This window comes from Chrysoperla carnea, chromosome 3 (assembly GCF_905475395.1).
Source record: "Chrysoperla carnea chromosome 3, inChrCarn1.1, whole genome shotgun sequence".
Classification (NCBI taxonomy): Eukaryota; Metazoa; Arthropoda; class Insecta; order Neuroptera; family Chrysopidae; genus Chrysoperla; species Chrysoperla carnea.
The window spans coordinates 28,469,015-28,484,759 of record NC_058339.1 but is presented as its reverse complement, the minus strand read 5'-3'; the positions used below and the strand labels follow the sequence as shown (position 1 = coordinate 28,484,759).

The 15,745-nt window shown below is 28.7% G+C and overlaps 2 protein-coding genes across 3 annotated transcripts; both read left to right on the top strand.

Moving 5' to 3' along the window:
- The first annotated feature begins 1,905 nt into the window (after positions 1 to 1,905).
- Positions 1,906 to 7,330, top strand: LOC123295043 (coiled-coil domain-containing protein 93). Of its 2 annotated transcripts, XM_044876248.1 has the most exons (12): positions 1,906 to 2,087; positions 2,145 to 2,258; positions 2,325 to 2,419; positions 2,571 to 2,682; positions 3,231 to 3,572; positions 3,681 to 3,728; positions 4,307 to 4,387; positions 4,571 to 4,902; positions 5,808 to 6,016; positions 6,095 to 6,215; positions 6,550 to 6,634; positions 7,108 to 7,330. In XM_044876248.1, the coding sequence occupies exons 1-12, from the start codon at positions 2,004 to 2,006 to the stop codon at positions 7,267 to 7,269; spliced, it is 1,785 nt and encodes a 594-aa protein (XP_044732183.1). In that variant the 5' UTR covers positions 1,906 to 2,003; the 3' UTR covers positions 7,270 to 7,330. The 2 variants fall into 2 exon arrangements, with proteins under 2 accessions (XP_044732183.1, XP_044732184.1); XM_044876249.1 differs by lacking the exon at positions 3,681 to 3,728.
- Positions 7,331 to 8,544: 1,214 nt separating this feature from the next.
- LOC123295192 (BTB/POZ domain-containing protein 10) lies at positions 8,545 to 14,948 on the top strand. Its single transcript, XM_044876441.1, has 4 exons — positions 8,545 to 8,870; positions 13,265 to 13,713; positions 13,783 to 13,980; positions 14,237 to 14,948. The coding sequence occupies exons 1-4, from the start codon at positions 8,653 to 8,655 to the stop codon at positions 14,686 to 14,688; spliced, it is 1,317 nt and encodes a 438-aa protein (XP_044732376.1). The 5' UTR covers positions 8,545 to 8,652; the 3' UTR covers positions 14,689 to 14,948.
- The last annotated feature ends 797 nt before the right edge of the window (positions 14,949 to 15,745 follow it).

The window sequence follows — 15,745 nt, the reverse complement described above, 5'->3', positions numbered from 1 at the left end:
TTCAGAGGATTCCGCTGTTTTTCGTTAATCAATCACCGTTTTTGTTCAACTTCATCAGTCGATGAATTTTACTATGCTGTTGATTATTAAAGTACGAAACGTTGGTAAGTCGTTACAACCATTTGTTTTTCACGTAGGATTATAATGGTTATATTTTCAAATAATAATGAAGAATCTTGAATAAAGATTTGGTAGTGCTCTTACTTAAAATTGACGAATTTGTATACCGATGTAAGAACTTACCGATTACATTGATTTTATAATTATTTTATTATTTTTATTTTTTAATAATTGTAATTGACACGATGGTTTAAAATTTAAATTATGAATAATAAGCAACTATATAACTAAAATATCTGTATAATTTAATTATAAACATACTGAATGAAAATTATCAGCGATTGTGGAAAATAATATATATATTATATTATATAAATAATGTTAAATTGAGAAACAAAAAATTAATTCTCGTCCTATTAATAAGTCTGACTGCCCGTTTACAAATTGTAATATTTAAAGAGTAAAATAAAATATTGTACATTGAATAATTTTTCTTGTTATTTTTAATTCATTATCTTTTTTTTTTTTATTTCCTATTCATTATGAAGGATTAACCGATAAACAAGAAAAATAATTTTCATAATCTTGTCTTTCGGAAAAACATTCACGATATATCAGCTTTACATAGAACTCCAAAGGCCAGGACCGGATTGACCATTAGGCAGAGTAAGCAGAGTAATTTTAAGAGAGAAAATTGGAAAGTTTTGACCCTCAATGGCAAAAGGTACTATTGGTACTATAAAAGGTATTTTGTTTCGATCCAGCATTTTTTGGCCAAAATTCTAAAGAACATATATTTGATGAATTTTTTAATATTTTAATCAGAATAAGAAGAATAAAAATAGAATAAATTCGTAAGCATAAAAGATTATACGGTCTTGAATTGGGACTGTTTAATAAAAATAATTTTTTTTTTTTTTGCAACAATATTATTTATAAAATATTGAATAAATTATTTCAAATCAACCGGTTTTTCCAGTCTATCGAATAATTTGCTAGTGAACCATTAAGTTAATTCGTATAATCTAAATAATATGAAAAGAAATTCAGAATAACATAAAAAAATCTAATTAATTAAATTTTCCACTGGCCATTAATTTGTGGCCTTTCGTTTATTCAGTATACACTTGTAACAAGTGTTTTCTAAATAAAATATTCACTTTTCAGGGACGTAGCTGATTAAATATTTTTTCAAATTGAAATCTTATTATCACGGTGAAGAACATACCGGGTGTTAACGGTTTATTCTAAATTGTGATTCATATTCAAAATAGAAAATTCCAATTTAGTTTGTAGGTACTGTTAATAAAAACTCATTTTTTGGCATAAAATAATTTTACCAAGCAAGTATATAAAAAAAAATTGATTAAGTTTAAATTTTGAAGTACCTGGCTGTTTATTTCGAAATCTCAAAAATTTAGCTTAAACGAAGCAGGTTATTTGATTACAACTCCTTAAACATCCATATACAAAAATGCTTGTATGCCAAGTTGTCATTCAAGACGCCATGACACTCTACATTGTTTTCGAAATAAATTTGAATTGGTTTTTGAAAATGCAAACCGTATGTACTATTCCTGATACCGAGGTATTCGGTAAGAATTATCGGATAACAAGCTCACCACTTGCCAAAAGGGCACCTAACATTTTTAAACAATCCGCGGAGTAATAAAGTGATCATAATACTTTAAAAATGGACAACTTACAGCTTGACTACGGGTACCAGAGTGTTCAAGAGGAAAATATGTGACTTTTTAGAGCACTTCGCTGAACGCACTTTGTAATTTATATCCCCATTCCGCATATAATGAACGTACCCATTGAAAAGCCGACGTAAATGTCAAAACGATATAATTGTTTTGATAACCCGGACTTACACATAACATACAAATATAATTAATTAATAAGTAAAAATATTTTTAATAATTTAGAATTGTAAAAAAATGGTGCCTAGAGATATTTTCCCAAAGTTAAAAGCTAACATAAAATTAGGAATTCGTGAAGATGGCGATGGAAAGGAAGTTGAAGTAAGGTTATTTGTAAATTGTAACTATTATATTTCTACAACTTATTATTTTATTCAGGTCGAAGTACGTGAAAATGAGGAACAGTCCATAAAGTTTCAAGAAATAATCGATTTATTAGTTGCTGCTGGATACTTTAGAGCCCGTATTAAGGGGTTATCACCATTTGATAAGGTTTTAATATTTAGTAATAATTTAAATTAATGATAAGTAATTGTAATTTGATGGAATTACTCTTAGGTTGTTGGTGGAATGACCTGGTGTATTGAAAGTTGTAATATTGATGTTGATGTTGATTTTTTATTTCAAGAAAATGCTACAATTGGTCAAAAAATGTAAATGTATTTAATAATGAAAGTACTAATTTCCAAATATCTAAAAATAATTCCTATTTCCATAATAGTTCCTCGCAGTAGTTATCCCAACGTATTTTATTACATAATGAAATTTAATTTTTTTAAATATTTACATCATTATTCTTTTTAGAGCGTTAACAGAGAAAATTGTTGCAGTTTTACCAAAAATGAAATGTCCTTATGGAATCGAACCACATCAAATACAGGGTTTAGATTTTATACATATATTCCCAGTTATACAAGTATGTAAATATTTCCAGATATTAAACAATTTCTTAATTACAAAATCAAATTTCAATTTAGTGCCGGAAAAAATAGTACAAAAACATTAAATAAATCCTCTACACCCAACTCTATTTCTCCAAAATCATTTTTGAAATTTATTTAATCTGTAACACGATCATCAAAATCTTTTAATGATTTACGAGACTATGACTAATTAACGGGCGCTCTAATACATATTTCTGTCCCCAATAATCTTCGAAGCTCAATTTATTGTTTTTATTCATTTATTAAGCACGCCATTTGCGTGCCTGTGTTATTGCGTTATTTCGGGGATAACAAATGCATTAGTTTTTACACGTTTTTACCTCAAAAAATTCTGAGAAAAGTATGTATTGTCGCGCATAATTTCCAAACGGTTGGAAATGTGATAAACACGAAACTTTTATTATTCTTATATTTAATCCCTATGTTGAAATGAGGGAAATAAATACGAAAATTATAAATTTAATATAATTTTTTATTTTAAATCATAAAAAAAAAAATGTACGATTAAAAATTATTTTAGTGGCTTGTAAAAACTTCATTGGAATTTCGTCAAGAAACCTTTGAGTTCGTTCGTAAAAATGCAATCAATCAATTCAATAAAAGTTTTACATTAGAAGAAGAAATAAATGATCAAATTAGTGAAAATAAAATGTATGATAATTTAAAGAAAGTTAAATTAACATATCGACCAAAACGACAATATCGATTAAAACATTTACCACCAAAAGAAGAAATTGATCGAGTACAGGTCACATTGTTAGAATATGGTTTTAAAGGTGCAATTACGAAAGTAACAGATTCTAAAAGTGATTCACAAGATCCTACTGTCACAGCTGTATCATCAAATACTCAACCAAATGAGGTTCATTTTTCTTATTGAATTTTAATTTATTATTTGTTTTATTAATATGTTTTTATAATTTACTTTTATGTTTTTTTTTTTATATTTGCACTTTTTTTTGTAAAATAGAAGCATGTTGACAACTTGTTGCAAACATTGAGTTCGTTAGATAGCAAGGTAATTAACAATTTCCATTATTAATATTTTTTTATTTACTATTCCTGAATCGCCAAATGTGGAGCTAAGCGCAAAACCTGAGAATGGCTCGACTAATTTGACTAATTTTTTTTATATATTTACGTTAAGGCAATCAGAAAGTTTCTTGTTGAAAGTGGCAGTGGCAGAACTACTGAATTGCCACCCACGAAACCAATATTCGAACAACAGTCGAGCCAAAATATTTTTTATTTTATTTTTATATTTCTTATTATTATCATGTACCATCCCAATGATATATAGTGTGTCCCCGGATAGAGGTAACTATACTTGTAAATTTTCTTATTTTGCATTTGAAGAAAAAAAAGCATTCTTTATAAGAAGTTTTGCTTATTATGAAAAGTATGTAGGAATATTTAAAACTTCTAAATAATGTACAGGGTAGCCAAAAATTTGGTATCAAATGCAAAATAAGAAAATTTACAAGTATAGTTACCTCTATCCGGGGACACACTGTATGTTCATCCAAACTTTTCATTTTTTTAAATTTTTTTATTTGTGTAATTTTAAATAATATTGGAAATATTTAACATTTTCAGGAAGATTACGATCCAATTCTTACGAGCGAAGAAAAAGCCGAATTACAAAAACATTATGTTTTATTACAAGCAGAAATATCGGTAAATAATCATAAATATTTTTGTAGCAAATATTGATTTTAGTAAAACAAGATGTACGCCAAGTCAAACTCAAGTAAATGTATTCCCAAAATAAGATAAAATACACAAATTATGCATATTATACTTGAGTTACGCTATGCATAACGAACTTTTCATTAATATAAATTCTAAATCATAATTTAGGATGGTGGAGTAAGAACTCGAGAAGAACGTCAATTAGCTAAAATAAAAGCACAACATCAGATATTTGAAGATCGTATAGAAAAACTAAAGATGAAAAAACAAGAATTAGAGACAAGTATTGCTGAAGGTACTGAATCCTTACAAGAAATAAAGAATATGAAAAATGAAGCAATCTCTCGATTAAAACAAATTGAAGAATCCAGTAAAGAAAATGGAAGTGATATTGGAAAATTAGAAGAATTAATTTTAATAAATGAAAATTTACGTGAACAAGAGAACCAATTTAAAGAACAATGCCGCAATGAACTTGATAGATTACAAAAAATGATACAGTACGTAAAATTTTTCTACATAAAACGATTTCTACTAAAACTTTAAAACCTCTGATTTGAACAAATACTTTTAAAATTTTTTTATGATTCAAAAATATACCTAAAAAGAAAGCATTTACCTTTTCGATATCTCAAAATTAAATTTTTTGGAACATGTTCTCCTTTATAAAATCAACGATTCAACGATAATTTCCGAAGGCAGATCATATCGAGTTTCCACTGATGCTTCTCTTTTTTATAAGTATATGCTGCCATATAAGTTAATAATTCTGAAATATAACATTCAAATAAAAAAATATAATGGACTAAGAGCCAGCGCCTGCCAGACATACGTTAAAGTATAAAAGCTGAAATTTTTTTGCGTATTCTCACTGGTGTAGGGAACAATCTTTGGGGGCTACAAACCTTGACTAACGGTGCCTTCGGTAGGTATCAGGTAATCAGGGGCGCAGTACCCGAGCTCTCTCACGTTAAAGTATAAAAGCTGAAATTTACACAGAGTGTTCAAATGACCATTTTAAGTCAATATTGAAAAAGACAGACCAATCCGAAGGGGCTAACACTCCCCCAGACGCGGTAGAAGGTCAAATGCACAAAATACACAATCTACATTTTCTTCCATGATTATGAACTTATTTCACTGCAAGAGTTATTTTATTATTTAAATATGTTCATTATCAGGTAATGAATGCAAATGCACAAAATCCTTACAAAAATAGGCGGGGGAAGTACCTCCATTTTAAGGAATTCCGTTTTAGGCTATATCTCCATAATCGTGCGCTTTAGACAAAAAATGGTAATAACTTTCAGCTTTTATACTTTAACGTATGTCTGGCAGTCGCTGGCTCTTACTCTATAATTTTAGTTAATTTTTTTAGAATCTAAATGATTTTATTTGATTAAAGGGATACCAAAAACAATGTTGAAAAGAAACCTGTATCAACTGAATTACAACAACAATTAGATGACATTAAACAAAAGGTACAAAATCAAAGATTGACCTTAGCAAAAAGAAATCGAGTTATTGCCGCATATCAGAGACAGTTAGATGACATTCCAAGCCGAGCTGAATTAGCACAATATCAACGCAGATTTTTAGAACTTTATAACCAAGGTAATATTACAACTATAAGTCTATAAATATTTAAATTAAATGCGACACACTGTATAATATAATATCTCTTCTTTTTAGTGGCATCTAAGCATAAAGAAACAAAGCAATATTTTACTTTATATAATACATTAAATGATACAAAAATGTATATAAGCAAAGAATTATCGTTATTAAATTCGATTTTTGATAATTATCCAGAGTAAGTATTATTATGATATAAGTTTCAATCTAAATTTTTGTGTCTTTAGATTTTTCTTTTCTTCTTGTAGATTAAGATAGAATATAAACGCGCTAGCGAGACTTTAATAATTTTAAAATAACTTTGCCAGCGCTAGACTAAATTGAATAATATACAGAGTGGGTCATTTTAATCTATAACGGCTAGTAATTAACCAATCGAAAAATCAAACTCAATTTTTGTTTAAGCTATTTCTTGATTAGTTAGCCACAAAACGAGCTATTAGCCATTAAAGATTAAAATAACCCATTATTACGAGAAAGATTTTTTTTAATTTGATTTTAATTTGTTTTAGAGCTATGTGCACAAATACTGGTAAAGAAGAATTTTTGAACGAATTGAATCGTATTGTAGAAAGTGTCAAACAAACTAAAGCTAAAGTAAGTAAAGAAATATAATTATTAGTCAATATTGTCTTGTGTTTAGTGTATCGACTTGCGAAAAATAATACGATATAGAACTCTTAATAAAAAATCACAATTTTGAATTCATTTGGTTATTTGATCCAATGAGATAATTCTTAATTTTATATTAAATTTCATAAGTGGACATGGCATATAATATGACACCGTCTCCATTTCAAAAGAGGCACTTAATATTACACAGGTAATAAATACTAATACCAATATTGGAACGATTTATAGTTTGTATCTTTTATGATCACTGGTTCATTGAAGATAATAAAACTATTCTGAATTAGGAAAGACTAAAATTAATAAATTGTTTCAAATGCTATTAAAAGTAACATTCAGGCTAGGTTATCTTCAAAGTAGAGAGTTCTAGCTAATGCCTAGCCTAATCCTACCAAATGCTTACCAAATAATAAGCTCCTAATATTGTGTATTTTTTTCAGGTTGAAACAAGATGTGCAGAAGAACAAAATAGTCGTGATAATCTAAGCAATCAACTCCAAGGATTAATAGCTGAACAAAGAAAATATGTGGCGCTAGTTCGACAATTGAGTATTGAATGTAGACGAAACGAAGCTTTAATTGAAGAATTAAAACATTCCTGAAAATGAATGAAATTATTAAGACGGTGCTGTATGTTGTTAATAGTAATACAAACGATGATACGATACGTACTTTTAAATTATTTTTCAAATAAATTATATATTTCAATATTCATATATATTATACAAAGATATAAATATTTTGCCATTCTAATATGTTGTTAATTATTGCTTATAAGTCTGTTTTTGTATATCTTGTAATAATAATTCATTATTTTTTGTAAATAATTTTCAACAACCAAAAAAACAAAAAATACATTGTAATTTTCACTTTTTATTTAAACGTATTTATTTTACCAATTACCTATCTATACATTGTTTTGAAAGTGATTAAACAAGCCGAAACAATCGTCAACACTTTTTTTTTCAAAAACACAGATTTTTTTAATTAATCTGTAAAGAATGGACGATTTTGATTATCATTTTGCTTTATCCCCTTTCTGATACATTTTTGGCATGAATTTGAATTCACAAATAAATATTAAAAAATCTACCTGTTTACCCAATGAAAGTTATTTTTTATGAAATATAAAATATTAACAAATATCCCTTTAATGGGTTACCTAAAAAATGGTCAATTTTAATAAAAATATCAAAACTTGGAAAGCTTGTAAACTTAATTTTTTGACTGATATTACGTGGACAATCATTTACCACCGTATTTGCATAAAATATCTTTATTTAGATATGCGAGTGAATGAATGCGAGCCTACTTAGACTTAGGTTGCGGGTTCGAATCCAGACAGTGGTAGTGGGAGCAATTATGGGGCGATAGAATTGATCACATTGTCGTCGCTTAGATAAGAACAAAGTAACCGACTCCACACACAGATACATTGTATATATAGATCAATATATATGGATTGCTGTGGGTGGCCTCTGTTATAGGCATATATGTCAGAGATATATTAAATTCAGCTGCTGTATATTCCTTGTGAACAAAAAGTAAAAATTTAGTTTTCATGTATAAAAAAGACAAAAATTAATTTTAATCGAATTTAAGCTATTTTCGTAATTCTTTTCTTCAATAAGATATAATAATAATAATCAGAAACCACAACACAATCATAATAGAAAACGTAATAAGTGAATGCATTTCTAAAATTAGCTTAATTATTTAAACAAAATCATTTTATTAAAATTATAAACGTATTTCGTCGTTTTAAATAACATCCATTTTACCTAAAAGAATTATATTTAAATATCCCGCCGCGCAATAATAATATAAAAAAATGATTATGGGAAATATGTTCGTTGGTGTTCTGTAATAATAAAATCAGTAATTCGTAACCAGTTAAATGTCAAAAAAAAGTGTGTGAAGTGTTCAACGTCTCTTCAATTAAGTAATCAATATTTTTTATGTAATTCACTATTTTTAGACGTTATATGTTTTATATTGGCACAATATACGATCAAAATAATTGGTGTTGTGGCCTATATTTGTATTCCTTTGTTCCGTGTTTACGTATTTGGAATCATCGAAATTATAATACAATGTCAGGACCCAAAGAAAGACATACTTATGAAAGAGATTCAAGCAGTGACACCGAAGAATATTTGGAAACAGATGATCGTAGACGAAGAGTATTTAAAAATCGTATGAGGTATGAAATATATGATCCTTTTAAAATGAGTTTATTTACAGGACAATGACATTTGAATATCATAGATTCTTTACAATTAAAAAAAATATATTATATATTTAATAATAAGTACCCACAATATATATATTTCATGAGATATTATTTGGCAACTATTTACATACATAATTTATTATTCTATAATCTAGGTAATTAAAATTGCATTTTCTCACATGGACTAGATACATACTAGAGTCATACAACACACATGGTCTATTCACATTTTGTGCAGTTCATTGTTTAAACAGTTAAATTGTATTTGTTATTTTAGATAAAAGCAAAAGATATATTTTTAATATGTCATTGTATTATTATTAGTTGTTTTTTTTGTTAATATGACCATTTTGTTTTGTAAATACGTTAAATCACTTCATTAAGTTTTTAGTTTGTTTTTCTTCAAGTTCTTTTAAATTGTGATTTATTCTCAAACATTATTTTAAAACTGTTTACAAAGTAAGTGGTGTATTTTGATATCAATGAACATTGTTTTAAGATAAAAAATAATATTATTGAAAATAATCAAGTTAAAATTTGGAATTTTTCATTTCAAAGGTCGGTGTTAACTCTAACTATACAGAGAACACCTTTCGCTACATGCTTTTCTAGAATGAATATCTTTTATTTTATCATCAAAAGCTATTGAATTATATTGGGATTTTCATATTGGTATAAAAATTGGTGGGTACTGCTCGAGTGCCCCTACACATATTGTATATTGTATTGAAAAAGCAGAGCGATATAAAGGATAAAATTCTAATTCCTTTGCAGTTTTTAAATCCGCTGTACCATCAACGAGACAGGGCTTCGTTAATTTTCGTTTGTAATTTTGAGAATTTCAGAATTTAGGCAACGTTATAAAATACAATATTCGATTTTCTGTAGAAAAATTTAAAATTCGCCGCTTTAGTCCACCAGCCACTCGAGTGTACCGACTGTGGACAGGGTATTAGATTATGTGGATTTTTCTGTTATATGCTTCGCTCAAAGTCTGAATGTTCAAAGTGCAAATCTGTCACAGCTTCGATTTCTACAATTGTGCTGAATTTAACTTCTACGTCACCGTAAATACGTAATATAGTGGCTCTGAGATAAACAACATTAATAGATGTAATATCTCACCATAAAGGCTTCATATTTTATAATTTTGGTACGGAGCCCTAAGAAATAAGAAAAATTTCGAAATCAAAAGTAGGATAAATGAAGCGTATCATAGTATTTTGTGATTAGAAGTCTTAATTACAGAAAAAAACATCAAATTGAGAACACTCCATTTAACGCGTAATCAGTTCAAACGTTAAAACTTTGTTTTTGAAATGTCCTCGATTTTTTGTGTACACATCATGTTCAAAATTTTTCTACGATCTTCCTCAGATATATTTTATACAGTTCTTCGAAAACGGACTTGAATATAAAAACCGGTAAAATTCAGGTCTTCTTATTGTCGGGGAGAATGAATGTGTCTAGTTTTAGTTTCCGAAAATCATCAAATTTTAATGAATAGATTGCAAGATATGGACCAAAACGTAAAAAAGTCATTTTCCAAGAGGGCGGCGAAAGGGCTAGTTTCGCGAGTACACAAAATCAGATATAAGGTCTCCCAACAACCCCCTATTGAATGAATGACTAAAAAAATCTAGAGTCAACAAATTTTTAGTTAACACCTCTTCGATTTTCGTAAATGTACTAGACTATAGGTCATAACTACACTGCAGAGTCCTTTTAATGGATGATTACTACAAGCATAAAAACAATAAAGTAGTCAGAATTATTGTATTAGTGCGTAAAAAATGTAATTTATGACATAAAATTGTGAAATTTGCATATTTTAACATTATTACAATATAAATTTTATTACGTTTTTTTTCACTATTACAAACATTTAATTCATTATCTTATCATAAAATATATTTTTTAAATAAAACAAAAAATTACAATATTAAATGATTTGTTTTATAATTTTGTGTGCAATGATTATAATAAATTTTAACTAATTATTATTAATGTACACTTTATTTAATTAACATGTGTATGTATTATCTAATTAAAATAACTAAAAATACACGGCAACTCTTAATTTATATTCAAATAGTTCAAGATAAAAGGCTGAAAATTTTCACCTATTTTCATTTAAAACTTAAAAATACTCATTTAAAAAAAAATATACAGTATGTCCAATGATCGATTTACGAAGAGGACAAATTTTTTTAATCACAATAAAAAGTCATTCTTCTTTACTTGTCCAAAAAGTAAGGTTGCCATTATACCAAACTTCGATATGACTACAGCTTAATTCTTATCAATCCACGATAAGCTTGAAAATGGACGGTAAATCATGAAATTTGATAAAGGAAACGTACTCGCGTGGACAGGAAAAAAGAAGCTAGAGAAATAATATATAAGATTTCAATATAATAATTTCTAGAACTTTTATTCGTTGGGTGTTTGACCCCCTATTGGTTTAGCGTTCCTAATGGATAACTTTGGCGTTAAAGTTCTTGTAAATGATATAGAAAATGTTAAATTAAAATTATTGGCAAATTACAATTAATTAAACTTGTTGCATTAGAAATTGTATAAATAAGAGACAGGCAAGAAATTAACATAATTACTAATTTTAAATTTTGTTAGAAAAATTGTCTTAAATTTTCAATGTAAACCATATATACAATCCATAGACTTTTATGTCCATCCATACACTTTTATTAATAATTGTATCGTTACTATGGTAACTCTGAAATAAAAAACATGCACGGAGCAAATAAACCATCAAAAATTTACAAAACACGAACAAGTAAAGAAAATAATTACAATGAAATCGGCAACGGACTCCGAACGTCACGTTTCCTCAAAGCTCCTTCCCTCTCTCCTTTTTTGCAACTTCAACTACTTTTTGTTGTAAGGTGAAAAAACAATTTACTTTTGTCTTTTTGGTAACTTAACATACTGTATATGAAAAAAAGCTGAACAAGTTCTTGTCTAGTAGAAGTATGTAATTTGCGCGGCATGTAAAAATAATGCGGAAGTTAACGCGGTGGCTTGAACCTCTCTTCTATATCTATATCCATGTTAATTTTATATTATTAAATAAATATAGAGCAAATATAATATTGTAAATTTTATTAATATAATATAGCTAAAGGTGATAACAAATGTATACTGTGTACTCGGTACTCAGTACTGTATTAATCACTTTCAATTGGATTATGTAAATAACATTTATTTATTTTAATTTAAGAGCGGTTACTACACTCACCGGCATATAATTTCATTCAAATAGAATTATCCAAAAATTAACGTAATTTCTGATATTCACAAAAAACGTTTCGATCTTGGTCGTATACCAAGCATTCGAAAGTGTGCACTTTTAGCTTTTTTGGAAATGTAGCTCAAAAATTATTATCAACCGTTTTCGCTATTGGCAAGTTTTTTTCTTTCCAAAAAAGTACTATTTGGTTTTTTGTCGTACGAGCGTTTTTGAAAGAGTTATTTTTACTATCAAAGCGAAGTTGATACTTTTTTATTTAAACTGACCGGTTCAGTGACCTTGCGAGTTAAGGCGCTATCGCCTTGTTGATAGGTAATAATTTTTGAGGTATTTTCAAAAAATTGAAAGTGCACATTTTCGAATGTGTTGTTTACAGCCAATAACGAATCATTTTTCGCGAAATAGGTATCTGAAATTACGTTAATTGTTTTGGTAAATTTACTTGAGCGAAATTCTGTGCCGGTGAGTGTATTTATACTTATGGTAATAATTGTATACCTACCAGTCTACGGGCTGTTGCAAATTTAATTAAAAGTTTTAATATATGCCTGTTCAAATTATATTCCTTCAGGAGAACATCATAAGTTTTTATTCGTCGCGAAATATTGGTATATTTTCGGATTCGATTTTTTTGTATATTCACAGGAAATCTCTATTAATAAATATTCATAAAGTCATGCAAAAATCTGGTTGAAAAATAAAAATAAAAAATAGATTGACTTCTTCTTGGGGCAAAAATTAACTTCGCCCGTAATCTTTAAGTAATTATTCAGGAAGGGCATCGCCAGCCTGTTCGCGGGGAGGTTGTTGTGTTAGAATGGCGGACAGATAAAATTTATAGTTGTAGCCGGAATCCCGTCACGAAAGGTGACCTTTTGGGCGGAAATTATAATTTGGACAATACATAACTTATATTTTGTTAATTTTTTTTTAGTCTTTAGGGAGGATGCTGGCCTGTCTCTTTTGACGATGAATTTGTTCCTTAGAGAAGTAATTGACTAAAATTAAATCGTAATCAATTCAATTGATCAATGTCAAAAGAATAAATGAGTAAAGAAATCTTAAAAGTAACAGTATTTTTGTTTGTTTTCAGGTCTCGTTTACACTGCACATCCTTGGTTCCGACTAAAAATCCAATGAATTCACATGGACCGAATAGAGATACAAATCATGCGAATACGATAACAGCATCTGGAAGCAGTTCTAATGTGGCATTACAACAAGTTGGTGTAAGTGAGGAACGAGTTACATTGGTTGTTGACAATACTCGATTTGTGGTAGACCCAGCATTGTTCACTGCACATCCCAATACAATGCTGGGACGTATGTTTAGCTCGGGATTGGAATTCGCTCACCCAAATGAACGTGGTGAATATGAGGTTGCAGAAGGGATTTCAGCAATGGTATTTAGAGCTATTTTAGAATATTACAAGGGTGGATTAATTCGTTGCCCACCAACGGTTTCTGTTCAAGAATTGCGAGAGGCTTGTGATTATTTGCTTGTGCCTTTTGATGCACACACAGTTCGTTGCCAAAATTTACGTTAGTATTAAGAATATATTTTACATGCTAAATATCATTTCCTACAGTAAATATTACTTTTCTAAACAGGTGGACTGCTACATGAACTTTCAAATGAAGGTGCCCGATGTCAGTTTGAAGTATTTCTAGAAGATCTTATCTTACCATTAATGGTGATATCGGCCCAACGAGGTGATCGTGAGTGTCATGTTGTAGTACTTCTTGATGATGATGTTGTAGATTGGGATGAAGAATATCCACCACAAATGGGCGAAGAATATTCTCAAAGTAATTATATAATCATATTTGACATAATTTTAAAGTTGCCTTGGCTAGAGATTTAGTTTTATAATTAATAAGAAGTATGGGGTAGGGGAGAGGCCACTTGTCCAAATATCTTTTTCCTTTCATAGAGTGATCTTCCTCTGCCTCTTCAAAAATTTATACACTAATTTTCGTTTTCTTTAAGTTTTCGTGTCAAGGCAACCTTAAATGATAAGAAAATATATTGAAATTATAAACACCAAATTAATATTTTTTACAGCCGTTAACAGCACTGCCATGTACAGATTTTTCAAGTACATTGAAAACCGAGATGTTGCTAAGCAAGTAATGAAAGAAAGAGGTTTGAAAAAAATACGTCTTGGAATTGAAGGCTATCCAACATACAAAGAAAAAATCAAAAAACGACCCGGTGGTCGGGCTGAAGTTATTTATAACTATGTTCAACGGCCATTTATTCATATGTCTTGGGAAAAAGAGGAAGCGAAAAGTCGGCATGTAGACTTTCAATGTGTGAAATCCAAATCGGTAACAAATTTAGCCGAAGCTACTGCAGATCCAGTACTTGAGTTTGATTCAGTTGGTAATCCAATATCGGTGATGAACGTTAATTTACCGGAACCTTTGCCTTTGCCATTAGCGGGCCCCGAACAAGAGGAAGGAGCTATTGGAGGATATTTAGAAAATGAGCAACCACAATTAGAGGAGCAGTGATTTGTTTTATTATAAAATTGATTCTGATCAAAATCTATATCAATTATATAATATATCCCGCAGTTTTAGTTTTCAATACAGGCTTTAAACGTGTTATGTGATATCTTTATTTTTCTTTGATGTAAATCAAATCGATTTTCTTAATTTAATTTGTTGACAAAAATAATTCTTTTTATAATAGCACATGAGAAAGAAGAATATTCTTAGATCATTTTTAATCCCTATTACATATGCAGTACTTAATACTTGATTGTAGAAATTATAGTCCGGTATCCCAGACTCATATGATTAAAATTTTTGAGACAAAATTGAAAAAATCGTTAACAAATTTAGTTTACGCAAAATTTCCTTAATAATTCGAAACAAAAATAGTTTTGCTTCGATCAGATATCGGTTTCATTTGTTTATAAAAAAAGCGAAGGTTTTTTTCTTCAGATTTTATAAGCGAAAATGTAAATAAGTGTTCAATTTTTTTTTTTTTTTTTTTATATAAATTGTTAAATAAACAAATGAAACCGATGTTTGATCGAAGCAAAAATAATTTTTCCGAATTCATAAGGAATCTTGTATAAAATTAACTTTTCCCAGAATTTTCAATTTTATCTGAATAATTTTAATTGTATGTGCCTTGAATGTCATACTATTATTATTTCAAATCATTAAATATTTTAAGTATCACTCATAACTGCCAATATAAGGCAATTTTTGACACATATTAATAGAACGAAAATTAAGAAAGATATAACTTGGTTTTTCTCCCCCGCTCGTATGCTATGCGACCAGCAATATAGGAGAATATGATAAAAAGGAAGTGATATAAAAACAAGAAGAAATACAAGAAGGCAATTATCTCTGTGATTGGCTTTACCTTTAAATTGTGTTTTTTATCTGGTGCAAAGCACATTGCCATATTGTGCTTCCTTCTAGAAAGCATCCTCTATGTCAGCTAGTATTTTAATATCTGACGTAGAGGATTGAAAAGCAATTTCAAAATATCCGATTTTCATTTGTTTTAGAGATCATAACTTGAACTAAAAAAAGTAGAAACATCATTTCA